We start from the raw sequence: 24729 nt of genomic DNA, 5'->3' as shown, positions 1-24729 counted from the left end.
ACTATTTTTGGATCATTTCTGACCTCGCTAACGTGAGGTGCTAATATCAGGTGTACCTGTCCTGACTGAAATCTGTTAAAACATAGGCATTGAATCAAATGAGGAACCTCATCAAAGGTGGAACGTTTATGCAGCTGACTAAAAGGGGTTGATGGATAATTGTGATATTTTCTTCATCCAACTTTTATTTAGGGGAGGAAAACCACATTTTTCTTCAAATTCGCACCCACATGAGATTGAATTCAGCGCAAGTGGCTATTTAAGTGTACCTAATTGAGCCACGTTGATGCTGCTTGTTCTGTGCTTTACACTTGTGTGAGAATCTCAATCAGTAGTGGCAGTTTATTCAACTATTGAAGGATTGATGTGCTTGTAACATTACAACTCCATCATTCTGATGAATGGGAGTTCCATCAGATAGCAATCAAAGAGTGAAACCTTGAATGATTTTATTCTCAAGTCCACGGAGTACTGAGGTCTTTGGAATCTTTTTCAAATTCTTTCGTGGGGTGTGAGTGTCACTGGCAATGTCAACATTTCTTGTGGCTTGTTCGAGAGGCTTGCTCACCAATTAAGAGTCAACCATATTGCTCCGCATCTGGAGATACATGTAGGTCAGATTAGGTAAGCATGACAGATTTCCTTCCATAAAGGAAGGACTTTTGTGAACCAGGTGTGTTTTTAAAAAAAAAAAATACATTTTAACAATAAATTTAGAGTACCCAATTAATTTTTTTCCCAATATAGGGGCAATTTAACGTGGCCAATCCACCTAACCTGCAAATCTTTGGATTGTGGGGGTGAAACCCACACAGACAGGGGGAGAATGTGCAAACTCCACACAGACAGTGACGCAGGGCCCGAATCGAACCCGGGTCCTCAGCGCCGTAGGCAGCAATGCTAACCACTGCGCCACCGTGCCGCCTAGCTTTTGTCATTTTATACAAAAATACAAACAGCAACAGTAATGATACATTCAAAAGAACAATAAACTAACCTATGCAAACCACCCTTGAACAGAGCACCCTCTCCCCAGTAGCTAACAGTGACCAATTTCTTGAAATATAGTATAAATGGTTGCCATCTCCGGTAGAACCCTTCAATTGACCCCTTCACGGTGTATTTGACCTTAGCCACACCGAGGTATTTGGTGGCGTCGCCAACCTCCAACTCAGCAGAACTCGCATCTGAGCAACCAACAAGGCAAAGACAGGGACATCCGCCCCACCCCCATCTGCAGCTCCAGCACATCCAAAGCATTAAATATAGTTGCTAAAGGACAGGGTTCCAGCTCAATGCTCAGGATCACTGAAATGGTGCTGAATAGGAGACCCAAAAACCCACAAGCTTGGGACTGGGCCAAAATAGGTGTGTGAGATTAGCACTCGCTCCTATCCTCAACCCTTGCAAAGAAACAACTCATTCTTGCTTTAGTAAGGTGCGCCCTAAACACCACCTTGAGCTGGATCAGGCTCAGCATCGTACACGATGCCATGGCATTCACCCTATGAAGGGCCTCACTCCACACCTCTTCCTCCAATATAGACCCCAACAACTCCTTCCATTCATCCCCTCTGTCGAGACCGAATTCTGTATCAAAATCCATCCATTTATGCCACATACTATCCTCTTCCAACACCGAACAGGAAAGGATCCCCTCCAGCAAGGAAGATGGCGCCAACAGGAGTGACAGAAACATCCGTCTTAACAAAATTTCATACCTGGAGGTACCTAAACGAGAGCCTGAATTGTTCTTTCAGTTCTTTCAGGCATGCAAACCGCTCCTCTTGGGATAGATCACACATGCTCTACAGCCCCTTTTTCCCTTCCACACCCCAAACGTAACATCTGACCTTGCAAGTTTGAACAGGTGGTTAGCTTAAATAGGGGCCAGCTTTGACACTGACCCCAGCTTGAAGTGTTGTCAGAGCTGCCTCCATATTTTTTGAAGTGGAGTCAACAACTGGATTTGGCGAGTACTTTGCTGGAGCAATTGGTAGGGAAGCCATCACCAGTGCTCCCAAACTGGACCCTCTACATGACCCAAAACTCCATCTGCACCCAGGTAGACCGGGTCCCCACACCATCCCAACATCTTCTCCGCATTAGCAGCCCAGTAATAAAATATCAAATTTGACAGTGGAAGACAATCCTTCGAATACTCAGATTTTAGGGTATTTTTAATGGTAATTAATTATAGCTTCATAGTCACTAGTAGTTTTCAATCCCAGTTTTAAAAATTAATTGTTTTAAATGCCACCAGCTACCATGGGGGGATTTGACCTGGTGTACCTGTAGCATTAGCCCGGACCTCCGGATTACTAGTCCAATAACATTAACGCTATGCTGCAGTCTCCTTCTCCTGACATCAGCAAATTTACTCACTGAGATCAAACCAAGGATCTTCCTGAGGTCCGTGGCTTTGTAGTACTTTTCCTTCTTGGCCATTGGGAATTTTGAGATTCATGTTGTGTGACAATTAATCTTCTTTACCTAAATATTTCCTCCTCTTCAAAATACATGTCTGTACTTCATCTAAGTTGTATTTAATGTTGAAAGCAGATCCAGCAAGAGTGTTATAAAGCAATATTGTCAACATTGATAAACACCTCAAATGGACATTCTTCTTGTAAGTCATGCAACATTCAAGTTTAAGCACTATTCTGAAAAATCAGTTCACTGAAAATCATCTTTATATAAATCATATATTGTGTTATTGTTATGGAGCATAACATCAAATTATTAATCTATAATTGGTGCTTTCTAAAACTGGCCAAGGCAGATAGCCTAACATGTTTCACTTGAGTCCTAGTTATTGTTTGTCCCAGAGATTCAGTCCCAGAATTCAACTCATTTACCTCCTTGTAATGTTATGTAGGACAAATACATTGCAACCATATAATGTTGATAATCTGGTTTTAAATAAGATCATAAGATGTAGGAGCAGAAAGTTTGCTCTGCCATTCAATTAAATCATGGCTGGTCTGATATCCTCAACTCCACTTTCCCACCTTATCCCCATAAACCTTGATTACATTACTGATTAAAAATCTGTCTATTTCAGCCCTGAACATACGTAATGACCCAGCCTCACTGTTGTTTGCAACAGATTCACTATCCTCTGAGAGAAGAAATTCCTTCTTATCTTTTCCTTAAATGGGCAATCCTTTATTCTAACATTAGGCCCTCTGGTCCTAGTCTCTCCCACAAGAGAAAACACCCTTTCAGCATCTACCCTGTCAAGCTGTTTGAGAATCCTATATGTCTCAATAAGGTCACCCCTCACTCTTCTAAACTTCACTGGGTACAGGTCCAATTACTTAACGTCTCTTCATAAGGTCTCTGCCTACCGAGATCAACCAAGTTAGCCTTCTCTGGATTGCCTCCAATGCCAGTATATCTTTCCTTGGATCAGAGGATCAAACCTGTTATCAGTAGTCCAGGTGTGGTCTAACTAGTGCCTTGCAAAGTTTTAGCAGGACTTCCCTATTTTCATACTTCATTACCTTTGAAGTAAAGGCCAAAATTCCATTTGTCTTCTGAATTACCTTCTGAACTTGCAAGCAAGCTTTGTGATTTATGCACGAGGACCCCCAAATTACTCTGTGCTACAACTTTCTGCAGTCTTTCTCCATTTAAATAATATTCAGCTCCTTTATTCTTCCTACCATCAAATGCATAATTTCACATTTTCCTACATTATATTCCGTCTGCCAATTTTTTGCCCACTCTTTGTGGCATCCTCACCACTTGCATTCCCACCTATGTTTTTGTGTCATTCGTAAACTTGGCAATAGTACATTCACTTCCCTCATCTACATTATTTATATATATTGTAAATAATTGTGGCCCCAGCACGGACCCCTGTGCCACTCCATTAATTATCCCAACTCTCTCTTCTATTGGTTAGCCAATCCCTTGCCTTGTCCATGCAATCTTATTGTGTGATACCTCAGCAAAGGTTTTTTGGAATTCCAAATATATTGGATCTACTGGTTCCCCTTTATCTACCCTGCTCATTACCACCTCAAAGAATTCTAATAAATTTGTCGGGCATGATTTCCCCTTCAAGAAGTCATGCTGGCTCTGCTTGAATATATTATGCATTTGTAAGTGCTCAGCTATTACATCCTTATAATTGACTATGTGTTATTCATACAGTTTATTTCAACTTTTGGAGCTTAAGACAACTTAAGGCCACATACTTGATATATTGGCTGGAAATTTATTCTGATCCCTATTGTAGTGTTTAGAAAACCCATTTGCTGACTCGTACGTTTTTATACTCGAGTATTGAATAAATGAAGCATATGCAAATTAGTTGGATGTTCCTAACTGGATTAATTTTGTTGATTTTCAAAATAGTCAATAACCCATTATTTGGTGAAGTGGTGTTCTCTTCCATATGAAGAAAGCACTTGGGAACTGAAACCAGACACAGACCAAGTCAAGATTGAAGAATTTCAACAACTACAGTCTGTGAAACCAAGAACCGAGCATACGGTAAGATCATAATTCTGTACTTGAGTTTCAGACTGAGAAAAAGTAAAAAGTGTAGATTGGGATGACTCATGGAGAATCTGAAAGAAGTACAACAGTGAAGACAATGGGAAATAGAATAGGCATTTACAAGCGATTAAAAGCAAAGTTGATCAAAAAAATTGCCACAGACACAGGTGGCAAATGTGTATTTGAGTGAGGGAATGATAGAAATGCTGAAGTATTTTGTTTTTACGGGTGTAAATTGGATTCTTAACTTACTCAGTGAATGTGGATGAACCACTACTGGAGACGTTAGAAAGAATACTGTTCAAGGGGACAGCACGGTGCAGTGGTTAGCACTACTGCTTCACCGTATCGGATCCAGGTTTGATCCTGACCGCGGGTCACTGTCCGTCTAGGGTTTGCAGATTTTTCCCGTATCTGCGTGGGTCTGCAGAGGGATTTGGATAGGCTAAGTGAATGGGCTAGGGTCTGGCAGATGGAATGCAATGTTGACAAATGTGAGGTTATCCATTTTGGTAGGAATAACAGCAAAAGGGATTATTATTTAAATGATAAAATATTAAAACATGCTGCTGTGCAGAGAGACCTGGGTGTGCTAGTGCATTTGTCGCAAAAAGTTGGTTTACAGGTGATTAAAAAGGCAAATGGAATTTTGTTCTTCATTGCTAGAAGGATGGAGTTTAAGACTAGGGAGGCTATGCTGCAATTGTATAAGCTGTTAGTGAGGCCACACCTGGAGTATTGTGTTCAGATTTGGTCTCCTTACTTGAGAAAGGACGTACTGGCACTGGAGGGTGTGCAGAGGAGATTCACTAGGTTAATCCCAGAGCTGAAGGGGTTGGATTACGAGGAGAGGTTGAGTAGACTGGGACTGTACTCGTTGGAATTTAGAAGGATGGGGGGGGGGGGGGGTCTTATAGAAACATATAAAATTATGAAGGGAATAGATAGGATAGACGCGGGCAGGTTGTTTCCACTGGCGGGTGAAAGCAGAACTAGGGGGCATAGCCTCAAAATAAGGGGAAGTAGATTTAGGACTGAGTTTAGGAGGAACTTCACCCAAAGGGTTGTGAATCTATGGAATTCCTTGCCCAGTGAGGCAGTAGAGGCTCCTTCATTAAATGTTTTTAAGATAAAGATAGATAGTTTTTTGAAGAATAAAGGGATTAAGGGTTATGGTGTTCAGGCCGGAAAGTGGAGCTGAGTCCACAAAAGATCAGCCATGATCTCATTGAATGGTGGAGCAGGCTCGAGGGGCCAGGTGGCCTACTCCTGCTCCTAGTTCTTATGTCTCACTCCCACAGCCCAAAAAGATGTGCAAGGTGGGTGAATTGGCTACGCAAAATTGCCCTTTGGAAAAAATAATTGGGTACTCTAAATTAATTATTTTTTTTTTAAAAGAAAGGATACTATTCTTAAAAAAAGTTAACAGGAACAGTCACACGGTTTCAATCGTATGTATCCCATATAAAAGGTTGGGAAAAAGATAGCAAAACCACTTAATCTTTGGAAATGAGAACCATGCCAAAGGATTTGAGGATTGTGAATATTAAACTTACTCAAAAAGAGGAAAAGGTTTAATTTGGAAATTATATGCCAAATTAGTCTTGCCTTGATTATGGTTACATTTCTATTGAGCTAATCATGGTGTCGATTTGTAACGGGCAGATTGTACTTAACTATTCAAATTGAATTTATTGAGGAAATCAGAATGAAAATTTAATGAATGTTGTCGGTGAATTTTCAGGATGGATTTGTTAAGATGCCAGATAAGTGGCCTGTGCTTATTAAGGTCTCTGGAGATGCATTTGTATGGCTAGGGAATAGATGCAAAGAATAAAAATAAATGCATCTTTTTGGGATTGGTAAAGTCTGTACTTGGACTTCATTTTCCATTTGCAGTTGAACCTCTAATTCATGATCTTCCTTCTGAGAGATTATCTGTTGTCATACAAGTATATAAATTTGGCTGCTGGGGTTCTCCGTTATAAGTAATCTAAAGTGTAACATCGTCCACTCAATGCAAGCAGCACCCAGACTCTATACACAATTAACGGTCCTGCATTAGAGTAGGAGAACAATAAACAGATGTGATGTGCAAACAATTTATCATTGCATTGCTGACCAAATGCACCTGGGCTACAAGACTTAGTACTATGCTCCATATCACCTATAGTTCACATATTCTGTAACTGACTGTCTATCTCAAGAATAGATTTCTGGAGCTACTGATTCCAAGCACTTGTTCAATTTCAGACTGCTTCCAGCTGCTGTACTTTCAATCGTATTTGTATTTATAATTACATGCATCCCACAAGACTAACATAAGAACATAATGAGCAACACAATGAATCATGCTGCCATTCATGCTGATTCATTCTGGAGTTCAAACATAAATCGCCTCCATTAGAAGAAAGTGTTCTCTTCTAGAAGTCCTGAATCAGAAACAAGAAACATTTTGTAAATTTATTAAACAGCAACAGAGGGCCTACGATTGCGTTGGGGTGCACAGTAGATTCTTTATGGTAGCATCTTTGAGGCAATCAACCATTAAAGATCTGTATTTTTTGAGAATTACGTGAGATATTGGCAGAATAAGTGATCATAATAGACAACTTTCAGTGCGCTGCTTTATAGAGAGACAGAGTAATGGAAGCAAATTAACGACGAGGCGTTAGATTTTAAGAATTAAAGAATAAAGAAATATGGGAATACAGATAAGTAAGAAATTCATTTATTGAAAGCCTTTAGAAAGGAAGCAAAAAGAGTTTTTTAGGGGGGAAATTAAGCATAACAGCAGAAAGTGATGTTGAATATGTACACCGCTTTGGTTAGGCCACCAACAGGATATTTCATGTTGATGTGGGTGCACAAGGGACTGGTTTAGCACAGTGGGCTAAACAGCTGGCTTGTAATGCAGAACAAGACCAGCAGCACGGGTTCAATTCCTGTACTGGCCTCCCCGAACAGGTGCCGGAATGTGGCAACTAGGGGCTTTTCATGGTAACTTCATTGAAGCCTACTTGTGACAACAAGCAATTATTATTATTATTACATTTATATATTAAACTCCTGGAAATTATATAACCAAGGTCCCTGGAATATTGAAGATGAGAGGGTACATAAAAAATTTGAAATTGGAGCCTTTTTGGAAGAGAAACGGTTAAACTTTGGAATCGAATGACATTTTCCAGGCAAGTTATTCATTTGTCAAGGGCTTTAATGCTGCAGGACACAAATTAAAATATAAAAAAGAAGCAAGGGAAGTTGAGAACTATTTCACAAACAGTTGTAGAACGAATTGCTAAGGAAGCACACTGAAATAGGCACTGTAAGTGAATTCAAGTATTACTTGGATGCATCTTTAGAGAATGCATTGAGGAATATTCTGAGAAAATTGGCAGTATTGTCAGAGGTAAAAGGGACAAGCTTCTTTGACCTAAATACCTTGCCTAATCAATAAACATTCTTGAGTTCTTGCATACCTATGGATTTGTTAATATTGATTTGTATCCATAAGGAACGGCCGCTTGCAGAATTTTGGACAAAATTGGAACATTCGACAGATTATAAAAATGGCAATCAACTCAGGGAATATCAACTGGAGGGCGTAAATTGGCTACTCTTCAATTGGTACAACAGGTAGGTTACAGTGTTTTCAAAATAGTTTGGTGTAATGGACATAAATAATTTTCTAGGGATATGTAAAACCATTTTTATACTAGTATAATTTAATTAGCAATTCCACAAGGAATTGGAATCTGTGAGCCAGCTCTCTTGTGCAAAAGCAGGTTCATCAGTCCATGAAAAACTAGTTTTGTAATAGTGCTTTCTCGATTTGAGAGTCACATTCAGTAGCTTAAAGCTGACTGGCAGATGTTGAATCCAGTATCTGATGCAAGCAGCACTAGGTCAGAAGTTTAGCAACTTGAATTTATATCACATTTTTAATAGAGAAACATCCCAAGGCACTTCAATGCAGTTGGACAAAAATTAACACAAAAACCAAAGATGGAGACCCAGTTTTGAGAGGTTCTGAAAGGAGGAGAGATGATAGAGTGACCTGTTTGAGATGGGGAACAGCATAGAGCCTGAACTGTATTAATAAATATGGCTTCTGTTCTTTAAATAGAAATACTGTTGTAATGGTATTAATGCAATGTAGAGTGCAGATGGGTATTACCCTTTACCATCTTCATCTTGTATGAAACACAAAAAAATGTACTAATTAAATGCTTCACATAATGGCTTTTTTTGGAAGACCGAATGCTGCCTGAAGTACTTAGCATGTAGAAATTTTTGAAAGTCGTATCAAAGTCAATCTTGGATAGCTCTCATCATTGATCTTTTAAAGAATTCAAATAGTAAAACATTTGTCTTAACTGACAACACATGCAACAAGAAATAGAGCAGAAATTTCTTGGAAGTAATAAAAATGATGTAACGTGGACCATATCGTGGAAAAGAATGAGAGAGATGTCACCAGAATCCTTAATTTTTTGAGAAGTGCAATATGTGGGATTTTAGCTATCCATTGCCCATGTAGCACGGATTGTGGAGCAACCTTTCTCTCTCTCTCCCTCTCCTTTTTCCCCCGTCCCAAAAACATTTTGGAGGTAAGTAATTCTCCCTCGGGGTGTTTGAAAACTGAAGGCAAGCTTAGATACAGAAATTACAATGCTTTTGATTGCTATTTGCTCATGATTCCAGAATCACCCTGGAATGCAGATAGCCACAAGCTTGTTTTCTATACCACAAACCGTCCTCTTGAACTCCTTTTCCCCTGCTTCGTCACCTCCAACAACAACTGAGGAGCTCATGGATGGCTTTGTCGCTAAGATCAGGACAAGGTGGTCAACTGCCTCTGCCACATCCTCCCACCAGTCCATTTGGCCAAACATCCTTTAATGCTTCCCCTGGCCCAGCCCTGAACTTCCATTTTATTCTAGTTTATTTCCCATCTCCTCATTCCCCCTGAACACACCTTGTTGATAGCTCACCTGCTGCTGAAACCCTTATTTGTACCTTTGTTACCTCTGGATTTGACCATTCCAATACACTCTTGGCTGGTCTCCCAATCTTTCTCCTCTGTAAACTTGAGATCATGAGTATTTTAACTCACCTCAAGTTCCATTTCTCCTACCACTCCAGGACTCCGTTGGCCTACATTGGCTCCAGTCAAACAATGCTCATCCTTGTTTTCAAACCCTACTCTGGCCCTGTGCCTACCCATCTCTGCTTCAACTACACAACTTTCTGAGATATTTGTGCACCTCCAAATTGTGGCCTCTTGTGCATCCCCAGTTTTAACTGCTCTATTATTGATGGCCATGCTTTCAGTTTCCTAGCTTCCAAGCTTTAAAATACCCTCCCTACACACACACTCACACCCCCACCTTGCATAGAATTATAGAATTTACAGTACTGAAGGAGGCCATTCGGCCCATCAAGTCTGCACCGGACCTTGGAATGAGCACCCTACTTAAGCCCATACCTCCACCCTACCCCGTAATCCAGTAACCCCACCTAACCTTTTGGATACTAAGGGGCAATTTAGCATGGCCAATCCACCTAAGCTGCACATCTTTAGACTGGGAGGAACCGGAGCATCCGACGGAAACCCACACAGACACTGGGAGGAAGTGCAAACCCCACAGACAGTCACCAGAGGCCGGAATTGAGCCTGGGTCCCTGGAGCTGTGATGCAGCAGTGCTAACCACTGTGCCACCGTGCCGCCCATTTTCCTCCTTTAAGACAAGACTTAAAACTCTTTGGCCAAGCTTTGGTTATCTGGCCTAATGACTGCTCATGTGGATTAATGACATACTTTGTTCGATAACGTTCCTGTGAAGTGCATTAGGACATTTCATTGCATTAAAGAGGCTATATAAATACAAGTTGTTGATAGCATTAATGGTTTCTATGTTGAAATTTTTAAAACGCTTGAATCTTGAGTGTTGCTGAGATAACATTTCTTTCCATTAGTATGTGTTTCTGCAATGTCTGCAATTTAACAGGATAGCTAAGGCTATGAAAAAAATTAAACCATAAAGCTGGGGGGGAAATGTTGTAATAGTACGTCTTTCATTTTAAAGACTTCTGTCTCTTTTTTTTCAGCCAAAACTGTATATTGGCCGACGAAATGGGATTAGGGAAGACTATCCAATCTATTACATTTCTGTATGAAATGTACTTGAAGGGAATTCATGGCCCCTTCCTGATTATTGCACCCCTTTCCACAATCACTAATTGGGAGAGGGAGTTCCACACTTGGACAGCAATGAATGTGACTGTGTACCATGGTAGCCAGGCTAGCCGCCAAATGATTCAGGCCTATGAGATGTACTTCCGGGATACTGAGGTAAGGATGGCAAGTTACAGAAAATCTTAATTGATGTGCATTTACATTTGTAGCAAACACAGCACTATTAAGTGAATTATTAGAAAGCAATCTTCCCAGATCAAAAAATGTTTCACATGGAAGCTTTTTGTTAAACCCTTCAGTTTATTTATCGACTCTGATTTCTAGTTAATCAACTGCTATTTTTGGTAAATTTTCATCCGTCCCTTTGGTGTGGACAAGCTAATTGATATTGGTAAACAAAAGGATCCATATTACTGACCAAACTAATGGGCATAACACTTTCTCTTGCTCTTAATGATGAGTACAAATGAGGGCGATCATTTGATGCATTTCATAGAATTTACTGTGCAGAAGGAAGCCATTCGGCCCATCGAGTCTGCACCGGCCCTTGGAAAGAGCACCCTTTTTAAGCCCATGCCTCCAACCTATCCCTATAACCCAGTAACCCCCCCCTAACCTTTTGGACACTAAGGGGCAATTTAGCATGGCCAATCCACCTAACCTGCACATCTTTGGACTGTGTGAGGAAACTCCGGAGCACCCGGTGGAAACCCTCACGGACACTGGGAGGAAGTGCAAACTCCACACAGACAGTCACCCGCGGCCGGAATTGAACCAGAATCTCTGGAGCTGTGAGACTGTAGTGCTAGCCACTGTGCCGCCCCAATTTGCCTTATAATTATAATTTATATTATCATTCCAGAGAAGCCTACAATTTTGTATCCTTTCCTCCTTTGTGCCAACGCATCTATTGAAAGATTTTGGAGGCGGTTTACTAAACTGCTCAGTTAGTCACTCTCTGCATCACATGCTTCGTGAACTCCTCCGGGTGCTCCGGTTTCCCCTCAAGTCCCGAAAGATGTGCTGTTCGGTGAATTAGACATTCTGAATTCTCCTTCCGTGTACCCCAACAGTTGCCGAGGTGTGGCAATAGTGGAGTTTCATAGTAACTTCATTGCAGTGTTAAGGTAAGCCTACTTGTGACAATAAAGATTAAACTCCCTTTTTTTACAAGTTTCAAATTATGTTTCACTTTCCTGGAGTTGTGATTTAGAAGTAGCATCACAGAATTTTTATGGTGCAGAAAGCTGCCATTTGGCCCATTGTATGTGCAGTGGCTGACCAAAAGAGCAACTCATTGAGCACCATTCCCCCACCTTCTCCTTGTCACCCTGGATATTTTTCCTCTTCAGATAATAGTCTAATTCCCTTTTGAAGGCTTCAATTAAAACTGCCTCCACACTCTCGGGCAATGCAATCCAAACCCTAACCGCTCGCTACATTAAAACATGATGTGGAGATGCCGGCGTTGGACTGGGGTGAGCACAGTACGAAGTCTTACAACACCAGGTTAAAGTCCAACAGGTTTGTTTCGATGTCACTAGCTTTCGGAGCGCTGCTCCTTCCTCAGGTGAATGAAGAGGTCTGTTCCAGAAACATATATATAGACAGATTCAAAGATGCCAAACAATGCTTGGAATGCGGGCATTAGCAGGTGATTAACTCTTTACAGATCCAGAGATGGGGTAACCCCAGGTTAAAGAGGTGTGAATTGTCTCAAGCCAGGACAGTTGGTAGGATTTCGCAGGCCAGATGGTGGGGGATGAATGTAATGTGACATGAATCCCAGGTCCCGGTTGAGGCCGCACTCGTGTGCAGAACTTGGCTATAAGTTTCTGCGTTGTCGCGGGTCCTGAAGGCCGCCTTGGAGAACGCTTACCCGGAGATCAGAGGCTGAATGCCCTTGACTGCTGAAGTGTTCCCCGACTGGAAGGGAACATTCCTGCCTGGTGATTGTTGCGCGATGTCCGTTCATTCGTTGTCGCTGCAAACGCTCTATCAACGTATCCTACCACATTCACTGATTTATGTACGTTTTCACCCAGACTCTTCTGCTCCTGCACCCTCTATAGAGTTGTACCCTATATTTTAGATTATGTCTCTGTTCTTTCTACCAAAATTAATCATTTCACATTTCTCTGCATTGAACTTCATCTAACATGTGTATCTGCCCATTCCACCAACTTGTCTGTGTCCCTTTGAAGTACTACACGATATCCTCCTCCCAGTTCACAATACTTCCATGTTGTGTACCATCTGCAAATATTGAAACTGCCCTGTACACCAAGGTCTAGATCAGTAATATATATCGGGTAAAACAAGGATTCCAACACTGAACCCTGGGTAACTCCACTCCAAACCTTCCTCAGGCTGAAAACAACCCATTAACCACACCTCTGTTTCCTGTCACTGAGCCACTTCCATTTCCATGTTGCTGCTGTCCCTTTTATTCCATGAGCTATAAATTTTCTCTAAAGTCTGTATTAAACACCTTTTGGAAGTCCATGTACACCATGTCAACAACATTGCCCTCAACAGCCCGCTCTATTACCTCTTCAAAAAACTCCCAAACGTTAGTTAAGTATGAATATCCTTTCAGAAATCAATGCTGGCTTTCCTTATTCATCCATGCGACTATTATTTTTGGCCTAAATTATAGTTTCTGGAAGTTTCCCCACCATTGAAGTTGAACTGTCTGACCTAGTTGCTGGGTGTACCCTTGTACCCTTTTTTGAATAACGATTCAAATTATGCAATTCTCCAGTCCTCTCGCACCAGTTCTATGTTTAAGGAAGACTGAAAAATTGTGGCAATTTTCTCGGCAATTTTCACTCCCGCTTCCTCAGTATCCTTGGATCTGTCTCATCTCCTGGTGCCTTATCAACTTTAAATTGCAGATAACTTATTCAAGCCTCCCATTTCCATTTTAAACCCACCTAGTATCTGAATTCACATCTTTTACCAGGGCCTGGGTAGCATCTTCCTTTGTGAAGACAAATATGAAGCATTAATATAGTACCTCAGATATGCCCTCTACCCCCATGTGGAAATCCACATTTTGATCCCTAATCCACCCTACCCCTCCTCTTGCCACCCTTTTACTATTTATATGCCTACAGAAAACTTTGGGATTCTCTTTTACGCTAACTGCCAGTCTTTTTTCATACTTGAAAACATACGTGACCTCATCCCCACCAACCTGCTTGCTGCAGATGCATCTGGCCATGATATTATCGGTAGAAGTGACCAATCCTTGTGGAGTCAAAGTTCCATTTTTGCATTGAGGGTACGCTCCATCATATTGTGTGACACTACTAACTTGCTAAATGGGATAGACTTTGAGGGCGGCACGGTGACACTGGTTAACACTGTTGCCAATGGCACTGAGGACCCGGGTTCGATCCCGGCCCCGGGTCACTGTCTGTGTAGAGTTTGCGCATTCTCCCCATGTTTGCACGGGCTTCACACCCCCAACTCAAAGATGTGCAGGGTAGGTGGATTGGCCATGCTAAATTGATCCTTAATTGGAAAAAAAATGATTGGATACTCTAAATTTAAAAAAAACGGGATAGACTTTGAACAGAACTAGCAACGCGAGACTGGGGAGCCACGAGATGCTGTGGGCCATCAGCAGCAGAATTGTACTAGACCACAATCTGCAACCTCATGGTCTGGCATATCCACACTCTGCTATTATCACCAAGCCAGGGGATCAACCCTGGTTCAATGAAGAATGCAGGAGAGCATGCCAGGAGCAACACCAGGCATACCTAAAATGAGGTGTCAACCTGCAACACAGGACTAATTGTGTGCCAAACAGCAGTAATAGACAAGAGCGAAATTATTCTGCAATTAACACATCATATCTAAGCTCTGCAGTCCTACCACATCCAGCCTTGAATGGTGGAGGACAATTAAAAATTCACTGGAGGAAGAATGCTCCACGAATATCCCCATCCTCAATAATGGAGGAGTCCAGTACATTTGTACAAAAGACTAGGCTGAAGCATTCGGAACAATCTTCAGCCATATGTGCCAAGTGGATGATCTATCTCGGTCTCCTCCGGAGGTCCCCAGCATCACAGATGTCAGTCTTCAGCCAATCAATTCACTCCACGTGATAGCAAGAAAAGCCTGAAGGCACTGGATACTGCAATAGCTATGGGCCCTGACAATATATATTTTTTATTTATTTAAGGGATGTGGGTATCACTAATTAGGCCAGCATTTATTGCCCATCCCTAGTTGCGCTTCAGAAGGTGGTGGCGAGTTGCCTTCTTGAATTGCTGCATTTCTTGAGGTGAAGATACTGTGCTGTTAGGGAGGCAGTTCCAGGTTGTTGCCCCAGTGACCGTGTAGGAACAGCGATATATTTCCAAATCAGGGCGGTGAGTGACTTGAAGGGGAACCTCCAGGTGGTGGGGTTCCCAGGTATCTGCTGCTCTCTTTCTAGATGGTAGTGGTTGTGGGTTTGGAACAAAGGTGCTGTCTGAGGAACCTTGGTGAGTTACTGCACTGCATCTTATAGATCAGTGTTTTTCAAACTCTTTTTCCGGTAAACCCATTTTTACCTGCTGGCCAGCCTGCGCGACCCACCATTTTCTCTTACCTTGTTTGTTGCTGACAAAAATGGAGGAAATGGTTTTGGGTCCCTTTGGCCCCATGAACTTGGGAAAAAAAGGCTGCGACCATATAAAAACAAATGCGGCCACACTGCGCATGCGTGCCCGATCATTAATGCGCATAGTTTTGCGCACCGATGATCAGGATGGCATGGGCAGTGCGGGCAAATTTTATTTATCTGTTCCTGGCCATTTTGAAGGCCGCTCGCAGCCGGCCTTATTTAAAGTCGGCTGTTGCACGTGGATTTGCGCGATCGGGAGCGCCGCAACGGACGGCTCCGCAACCCTCCCGACTCCTGCCCACGACCCACCCGCGGGTCGCACCCCTGAGTTTGAGAATGCCTATTGTAGGTGGGACACATGGTTGCCATGGCTTGTCGGTGGTGGGTTTGAATGTTTGTGGAAGGGGGAGCAATCAATCGGCTGCTTTGTCCTGGATGGTGTTGAGCTTCTTTAGTGTTGTTGGAGCTGCACTCATCCAGGCAAGTGGAGAGTATTCCATTACACTCCTGAATTGTGCCTTGTAGATGGTGGGTACGCTTTGGGGGGTGTTCTGTACAGTCTAGTCGCCATCAACATCAAAGTGATGGAAGAAACCATCAACAGTGCTATCAAGCAGCAATTAGCAATAACCTGCTCATGAATGCTCAATTTGGGTTCCGCCAAGGTCACTCAGCTCCTAACTTCATTACAGCCTTGTTTCAAGCATGGACATAAGAGCTGAATACCAGACACGAGGTGGGAGTGACTGCCCTGGACATCAAGGCAGTATTGAACCGAGTATGGCATCAAGAAGCCCTAGCAAAACTAGAATCAATGGGAATCGGGGGGAAAACTCTCCGCTGGTTGGAGTCATACCTGACACAAAGAAAGATCATTATGGTGGTTGAAGATCAATCATCTCACCTCCAGGATATCACAGCTGGAGTTCCTCATGGTAGTGTCATGGTAGGCCCAACCATCTTCAGTTGCTTCATCAATGACCTCCCTTCCATCATAAGTCGGGATGTTCGCAGATGACTGAACAATGTTCAACACCATTCGCGATTCCTCAGATAACGAAGCATGCGTGTCCAAATGCAGCAAGACCCGGACAATATCCAGGCTTGGGCTGACAAGTAGCAAGTTACTTTCGCGCCACAAGTGCCAGACAATGACTATCTCCTACAGGAGAGGATCTAATCATCACCCCTTGCAATTCGGTGACATTGCCATCGCTGAATCACCCATAATCAACATCCTGGGGGTTACCATTGATCAGAAACTGAACTAGACTAGCCATATTAATACTGTGGCTACCAGAGCAGGTCAAAGGCTAGGACTTCCATGGCGAGTAACTCGCCTCCTGACCCCCCCCCCCCCCCCCCCACCCAAAGCCTGTCCACCATCTACCAGGCACAAGTCAGGGCTGTAATGGAATACTCTCCACTGGTCTGGATGAGTTCCGCACTAACCAACAACACTGAAGAAGCAACTAGGAATGGGCAATAAATGCTGGCCTAGTCAGCGATGACCGCATCCCATAAATGAATTTAACTCCCTCTTTGCTTTTCTTGTTTGCTTCTTTATCTCTTCTCTGAATCTTTTATATTCAGCTTGATATTCAATTGTTTTTTCTGCTGTACACCTGTCATAAGCACGCCTTTATCTTAATTTCTTTCTCTTATATCATCCAGGAAGCTCTGGATTTGTTTGCCCTACCTTTCCATTTCAATGGAATGTACCTTGGCTGTGCCTGGATTGTCTTTTCTTTGCAGGGATCCCATTGATCAGCTCCCATTTCTCCTGCGAACCTTTCACTCCAATTTATTTGGCTCAGACCTATTCTTACCCCATCGAAGTTGCCTTTTCCCCAATTAACTTTTCTTACTGTGGGTTGGTCTTTTTTCTCTCCTAAAAGGTAATAGAACATAGAACAGTACAACACAGTACAGGCCCCTTGGCCCACTATGTTGTGCCGACCATTTATCCTAATCTAAGGTCAACCTAACCTACACCCCTTCAATTTAGGTGTCCATGTGCCTGCCCAAGAGTGGCTTAAATGTCCCTAATGACTTTGTAAAGAACCGACCTCTGACATCTCCCCTATACTTCCTCCAATCACCTTTAAACTATGTCCCCTCATGACAGCAATTTCTGCCCTGGGGAAAAGTCTCTGGCTATCCGCTTTATCCATGCCTTTCATCACCTTGTACACCTATCAAGTCACCTCTCTTCCTTCTTCGCTCCAGTGAGAAAAGCTCTAGCTCCCTCAATCTTTCTTCATAAGACATGCTCTCCATTCCAGGCAGCATCCTGGTAAATCTCCTCCTGTACCCTCTCCAAAGCATCTACATCCTTCCTATAATGAGGTGACCAGAACTGGACACAATATTCCAAGTGTGGTCTAACTAGGGTTTTATAAAGCTGCAACAAAACCTCGCGGCTCTTAACCCCAATCCCCCTGTTAATGAAAGCCAACACACCATACGCCTCTGTTCCTCCACACTTCCAAGAATCCTGCCTTTAACCCTGTATTCAGCATTCAAATTCGACCTTCCAAAATGAATCACTTCACATTTATCTAGGGTGAACTCTGGCATCTGCCACTTCTCAGCCCAGCTCTGCATCCTGTCAATGTCCTGTTGTAACCTACAGCAGCCCTCAACACTATCTACAATTCTACCAACCTTCGTGTCATCGGCAAACTTACTAACCCACCCTTCCACTTCCTCATCCAAGTCATTTATAAAAACCACCAAGAGCAGAGGTCCTAGAACAGATCCCTGCAGGACACCACTGGTCACCGACCTCCAGGCGGAATACTTTCCCTGGCCTGGTTCGTTGCTGAACACCAAGTCTAATTTGGCCTCCCCCCTAGTCAGCCTATCTACATATTGAGTCAGGAAACCTTACTGTACACACCTGACAGAATCTGCACCATCCAAACCATTTGCAGTAAGGGGCTGCAGATTCTGTAACTTTGTTGTCTTTGATCATTCAGTTCTCTGAACTAACAAGCAACTTCCTGGCTACTTCTCAGCTCAGAATTACCTACAGGGCATGGATGTTTTCCTATTCTCAGTGACAAAACTGATTTTTAAAAATGTCTCTCTGATTTTAATACATGTTTTTGAAACATCGAAAGTGATTATTTCCAGAAAAAAGCAAGCTCTGCTGTCATCCTACAAGATCCTCGAGTTCATAATGACAATTGCATTTGTCTTTTTCAATCAATTACTTTCTGTAATTCACAGAATTTTCCATGGTTTTGCACATTTTTAAAACCGCATACATATGCTCTAAGCTTTGAGAAAACAATTAATTCCGCATTAAAACAGTTTTGCTATTAGTATGTAGGTGCCTAATTGTTTCTACTAAAATATTCACATTCCTAAAAGTACTATTTCCAAATGAGAAAATTATATACATGGGTATAATGAGGTTTTGAATTTTGTAATCAATTCAAGCTTCAATCAGGCAGTTGAAAATAACACAAATTTTGATTTAATTCATTCCCCCACCTTGCCGTTTGCCTTCAATTATCCTATATATATTTATTGTGCTTTTACCATTGTAGGTCTGAAAATGTCAATGTGGTTTTGCAATCCCTTTTTTAACAAGTTTCTTCAGCTACCATTTTGCTTTCGACTTTGGGGTGCGTGCTTCAGAAGAATTTTTCCAGGAGAGTCATTTCAGTCAATTTAAACAGAACGTCATAAATTTGTCCAGAGCTTAATTTGTTCTATCCTGATTTTTTATTGTAGGTGCAATTTTTTTTGAAACATCGAAGGCAAGCATTTCCAAAAAAAAAAGCAAGTCCTGCTATTATCTTGCAGATTCTGAAGTTTGCATTTCTGTCTATTTTTCAAATGAATTGCATTTTATGTGATTCACATAACTTTCCATGGTTTTGCAAATGGATTTGTGCATTCAATACATTTTTAAATGATACATTTCTAAGTAATATCTGGATTGCAAAGTATTGCATGGTATTCTGGTTTGAGGAATGAAATTAGTTATCGTATCATTTTTAAAAATATATTTAGAGTACCCAATTCTTTTTTTCCAATTAAGGGACAATTTAGCGTGGCCAATCCATCTACCCTGCACATCTTTTTGTGTTGTGGGGGTGAGATCCCCACAGACATGGGGAGAATGTGCAAACTCCACAAGGGCAGTGACCTGGGGCCGGGATCGAACCCAGGTCCTCGGCGCCGTGATGCAACAGTGCTAACCACTGCGACACCGTGCCGCCCAAGTTATATGCATCCTAACAAGTGTTCCATATGTGTAGTGGAACGTTTGTACTTAATAGCGTGAAGGATGTTAATGCTGGCGGATAAAACATTTTCTGTTTCAGGCAACGAATATCTTTTCATGTGCTTCCAGATCAAGGTTGGGGACTATTCAAATTCTACTGCACTAACTTTAATCCCTACATTAGCTTCTCACCAAAGCCGTGACATCCTTCCCAAAGTGTAATGTAAGAATTAGCCACAATATTCCACCTAAAGCCTAACCAATGTTTCTGTAAATGTTTAGTGTACCTTCCTTGCTTTTGTACTTGAATTTTTTCCAGCTAGGATCCCACAAGACTTTTCTTTCAAACAACATTCACAACTTCTCTGCGGTTGTCAAAGAATTGTCTACGTCCAACCCCAGTCTCCACTGGCAATTTAGTTCATCTTGCTGCTCCTCATTCTCCTGTCAAAATCAATCATTTCACACTTCAGCACTCAATTATATTCACCATGTGTCTGTCTATATCTCTAGTCTGTCCTTCTGAGGTATGTTACTATCCTGATCCCTGTTTACTATATTTCTAAGTTTGATATCACTTGCAAAGTTTAAATTATGCCCTGTATACCCAAACCTAGGTCATTAATATGTTAACAAGAGCAGTCACCTTAATACTGAGCCTTAGGGAACCCCACTGTATACCTTCCCCTACTCTTTTGGCAGGGGTGGGGTCACTGTGTGAAATCAGTGAACTGAGTTCATTGCTCCTTTCTATAGTAGAAGTGTCTGGTACATTAGGCTAATGTGGATCCGAGTACACCGTACTGCCAAACTGTTATGTAAAAAAACACACGACCTAGACCTCGTATTAATGTGATGTTGGCCAGAGACATGTTAACACCTAGGATGGATTTAGGTCCATGTCTGTACCCTTTACTGTATATTTGTATATAGTTGCAAGTAGCTAATAAAGATTCGCTGCTGTTATGGACTGACGGGGTTTTACTTAAATAGCCCTGATTTCTGCCCTCGCCAACTGTCTGTAAAAGAAAGGTGGTTTGATTTTGATTTCCCCCTTTATAAGCAGTGGCTTTTTTCTACATTCCCCAGTTTTGGTGTAATCTGATTTCTGTTAACCCTACAGCAAACTCAAGAAGGGATAAACTCAAGAGGATTGAGTTTATTTGCACGCACTCATATGAGAGCGGGTTTCCATAGTAGCCTCCTTGTAACTCATACAGTAGAAGAGGGGGAATGGAGAAAGGAAGATTTACGAAGTAAAAGCCACAGAATAAAGAATTATTGTTGCACATGAATTCAGTGTCAAGAATCAAAATTCATTGGTGCTTTCCTTCCCAGAGGTTGGCAGGTTGAAAACTGATACTGGATAATTCACTTTTCCAGTCAAATTGACTTCCATAATGAGATAGGCATGAAGAAATGAACTAATCCTGTAGGCAATGGTATAGAAGTTCAGATGTTCTGCTAGAACAGTGCACATGTGAGCAAGGAATTCTGTGTTGCTGCTTGGTAATTGGAAACATGGCAGACTGCCTTGCAGTCCAGCAAGACGGGTTAACTGGTTCTGCCAGCTAAAGGGGTCATGCCATTTTACTATATTACCTGTCCACTTCAGCTTTGACAAAAGATGTACATTCCTTAATAAAAGCAAATTACTGTAGATGCTGGAATCTGAAACAAAAACAGAAAATACTGGACAATCTCAGCAGGTCTGTCAGCATCACTGGAGAGAGAAGGAAGCTAATGTTTCAAGTCTGGATGACTCCTGTTGAAGCATGTACAGTCCTTTGTCTGCGTTCTTAATATTGTTGATATTCCAACCATTAAGAGTTTGAAAGGACTTTTTTTTTATTAGTTCATGGGACGTGGCTGTCGCAGACTGTGCCAACATTTATTGCCCACCCTAATTGCCCTTGAGGGGACAGTTAAGAGCAAACTACATTTCTGTGGGTCTGGAGTCACATGTAGGCCAGACCAGGTAAGGATGGCAGGTCTCCTTTCCTAAAGAATATTAGTGAACCAGATGGGTTTTAACAACAATTGACAATGGTTTCTTATCATCATTAAACTTTTAATTCCAGATTTTTATTGAATTCAAATTCCACCATCTGAAGTGGAATTACTCTGGGGTCTGGTTTACTAGTCCAGTGACAATACCACTATGCCACCGCCTCCCCAGAGCTCTTTGTCCGGGCAGGCAACTTGGATCTGATGACCAGGCCTGGCTTCTGAAACTTACTTGGCCTTAGTACAATTCCTTTTGAATTTCATATCTGCAGCGAGGTCGTTGGCATCTTTTCAGAAATAATGAAGTGTCAGCTTCTCTGATATTGCCAGGAAGTTCCTTTTATTTTAAAGTCATAACCAGGCATGGCGCTAATCATTTTAAAGTCTGTCATTTTTTTAAATTTGAAAATTAGCCATAGTGCAGAAGGAGGCCATTCAACCCATCAAGTCTACACGGACCTTCTGAAAGAGGAGCCTACCTAGGCCCACGCCTCTGCCCGATTCCCGTAACGCCACTTAACCTGCACATCTTTAGACTGGGAGCACTTCGAGAAAACTCATGCAGACACGGGGAAAACATGCAAACTCCACACAAGTTACCCAAGGCCATAATTGAACCCGGTTTTCTGGCCTGAGGCATATTTATAAAAATATATTGTGAAGTCTTATCCCATTATGATACAGAAGACTTTTTTTAAAAATATATTTTATTCAAGATTTTTTGGCCAAACATAACAGTACGTAGTGTTTCTTTTAAACAACAATAAAAGCAATAGAAATAACAGTGGCCAGTTTTAAATAAATAATATATGAACAAAAACCAAACTAAATGGCAACTGCCTTGTCAAAAATAAATTCTCTCCAGAGATACAGTCTAACAGTCCAATATACATTACCTAAAACAAGTGCCTATACATATACAATAACATCCCTGAGAGTCCGTCCGATTCCTCCTCTTTCCCCCCCCCCCCCCCCCCCCCCCCCGGGTTGCTGCTGTTGTCTTCTTCTTTTCCATTCCCTCTATCTTTCTGTGAGGTAGTCGACAAAAGGTTGCCACCCTTGAGCCGAACCCCTTAGTACGAACTTAATCCGTTCTAACTTTATAAACCCTGCCATGTCGTTTAACCAGGTCTCCACACCCGGGGGTTTGGCTTCCTTCCACATTAACAATATCCTGCGCCGGGCTACTAGGGACGCAAAGGCCAAAACATCAGCCTCTCTCGCCTCCTGCACTCCCGGCTCCTCTGCAACCCCAAATATAGCCAACCCCCAGCTTGGTTCGACCTGGACCCCCACCACCTTCGAAAGCACCTTTGCCACCCCCACCCAAAACCCCTGTAGTGCCGGGCATGACCAGAACATGTGGGTGTGATTCGCTAGGCTTCTCGAGCATCTCGCACACCTATCCTCTATCCCCAAAAATTTACTGAGCCGTGCTCCAGTCATATGCGCCCTGTGTAACACCTTAAATTGTATCAGGCTTAGCCTGGCACACGAGGACGATGAGTTTACCCTACGTAGGGCATCAGCCCATAGCCCCTCCTCAATCTCCTTCCCCAGCTCTTCTTCCCATTTCCCTTTCAGCTCATCTACCATGATCTCCCCCTCGTCCCTCATTTCCCTATATATGTCCGACACCTTACCATCCCCCACCCATGTCTCTGAGATCACTCTATCCTGCACCTCCTGCGTCGGGAGCTGCGGGAATTCCCTCACCTGTTGCCTCGCAAAAGCCCTCAGTTGCATATACCGAAATGCATTCCCTTGGGGCAACCCATATTTTTCCGTCAGCGCTCCCAGACTCGCAAACGTCCCATCTACGAACAGATCTCTCAATTGTGCTACCCCTGCTCTTTGCCATGCTCCAAATCCCCCATCCATTCTCCCCGGAACAAACCTATGGTTATTTCTTATCGGGGACCGCACCGAGGCTCCCGTCCTTCCCCTATGCCGTCTCCACTTCCCCCAAATTTTCAATGTAGCCACCAACACCGGGCTTGTGGTGTATTTCTTCGGTGAGAACGGCAACGGTGCCGTCACCATAGCTTGCAGGACGCCCTCTCCAATCTCTTCCACGCCGCTCCCTCCTCTTCTCCCATCCACTTACACACCATTGAAATATTGGCGGCCCAGTAGTACTCACTTAGGCTCGGTAGTGCCAGCCCCCCTGTCCCTACTGCGCTGCATAAATCCCCTCCTCACTCTCGGGGTCTTCCCGGTCCACACAAAGCTCATAATACTCTTCTCGATTCTTTTGAAAAAAGCCTTCGTGACCACCACCGGGAGGCACTGAAACACAAAAAGGAATCTCGGGAGGACCACCATTTTAACCACCTGCACCCTACCTGCCAGTGACAGGGACACCATGTCCCATCTCTTAAAGTCCTCCTCCATCTGTTCCACCAACCGCGTTAAATTAAGCCTATGTAATGTACCCCAATTCTTGGCTATCTGGATCCCCAAGTACCGAAAGTCCCTTGTTACCTTCCTCAACGGTAAATCCTCTATTTCTCTGCTCTGCTCCCCTGGATGCACCACAAACAACTCACTTTTCCCCATGTTCAATTTATACCCTGAAAAATCCCCAAACTCCCCAAGTATCCGCATTATCTCTGGCATCCCCTCCGCCGGGTCCGTCACATATAGCAACAAATCATCCGCATACAGAGATACCCGGTGTTCTTCTCCTCCCCTGAGTACTCCCCTCCACTTCCTGGAACCCCTCAATGCTATGGCCAGGGGCTCAATCGCCAGTGCAAACAGAAACGGGGACAGAGGACATCCCTGCCTCGTCCCTCTATGGAGCCGAAAATAATCAGACCGCCGTCCATTCGTGACCACGCTCGCCATCGGGGCCCTATACAGCAACTGTACCCATCTGATATACCCATCTCCAAAGCCAAATCTCCTCAGCACCTCCCACAAATAATCCCACTCCACTCTATCAAATGCTTTCTCGGCATCCATCGCCACCACTATCTCCGCTTCCCCCTCTGGTGGGGGCATCATCATTACCCCTAGCAGCCTCCGTATATTTGTATTCAGCTGTCTCCCCTTCACAAACCCAGTTTGGTCCTCATGAACCACCCCCGGGACACAATCCTCTATCCTCGTTGCCATTACCTTGGCCAGAATCTTAGCGTCCA

General features: G+C 42.8%; 1 protein-coding gene across 3 annotated transcripts in view; it reads left to right on the top strand.

Moving 5' to 3' along the window:
* Positions 1–24729, top strand: part of chd7 (chromodomain helicase DNA binding protein 7) — a 378323-nt gene that overhangs the window by 226788 nt on the left and 126806 nt on the right. For all 3 annotated transcript variants that reach the window (XM_072467710.1, XM_072467709.1, XM_072467711.1), the window contains exons 10-12: positions 4366–4503; positions 8027–8148; positions 10625–10868. In XM_072467710.1, the coding sequence (XP_072323811.1) occupies positions 4366–4503; positions 8027–8148; positions 10625–10868 (504 nt within the window). The remainder of the gene's footprint in view (positions 1–4365; positions 4504–8026; positions 8149–10624; positions 10869–24729) is intronic.

Source organism: Scyliorhinus torazame, chromosome 11, assembly GCF_047496885.1.
Source record: "Scyliorhinus torazame isolate Kashiwa2021f chromosome 11, sScyTor2.1, whole genome shotgun sequence".
Classification (NCBI taxonomy): domain Eukaryota; kingdom Metazoa; phylum Chordata; class Chondrichthyes; order Carcharhiniformes; family Scyliorhinidae; genus Scyliorhinus; species Scyliorhinus torazame.
This window is presented reverse-complemented; position numbering and strand designations above follow the sequence as displayed.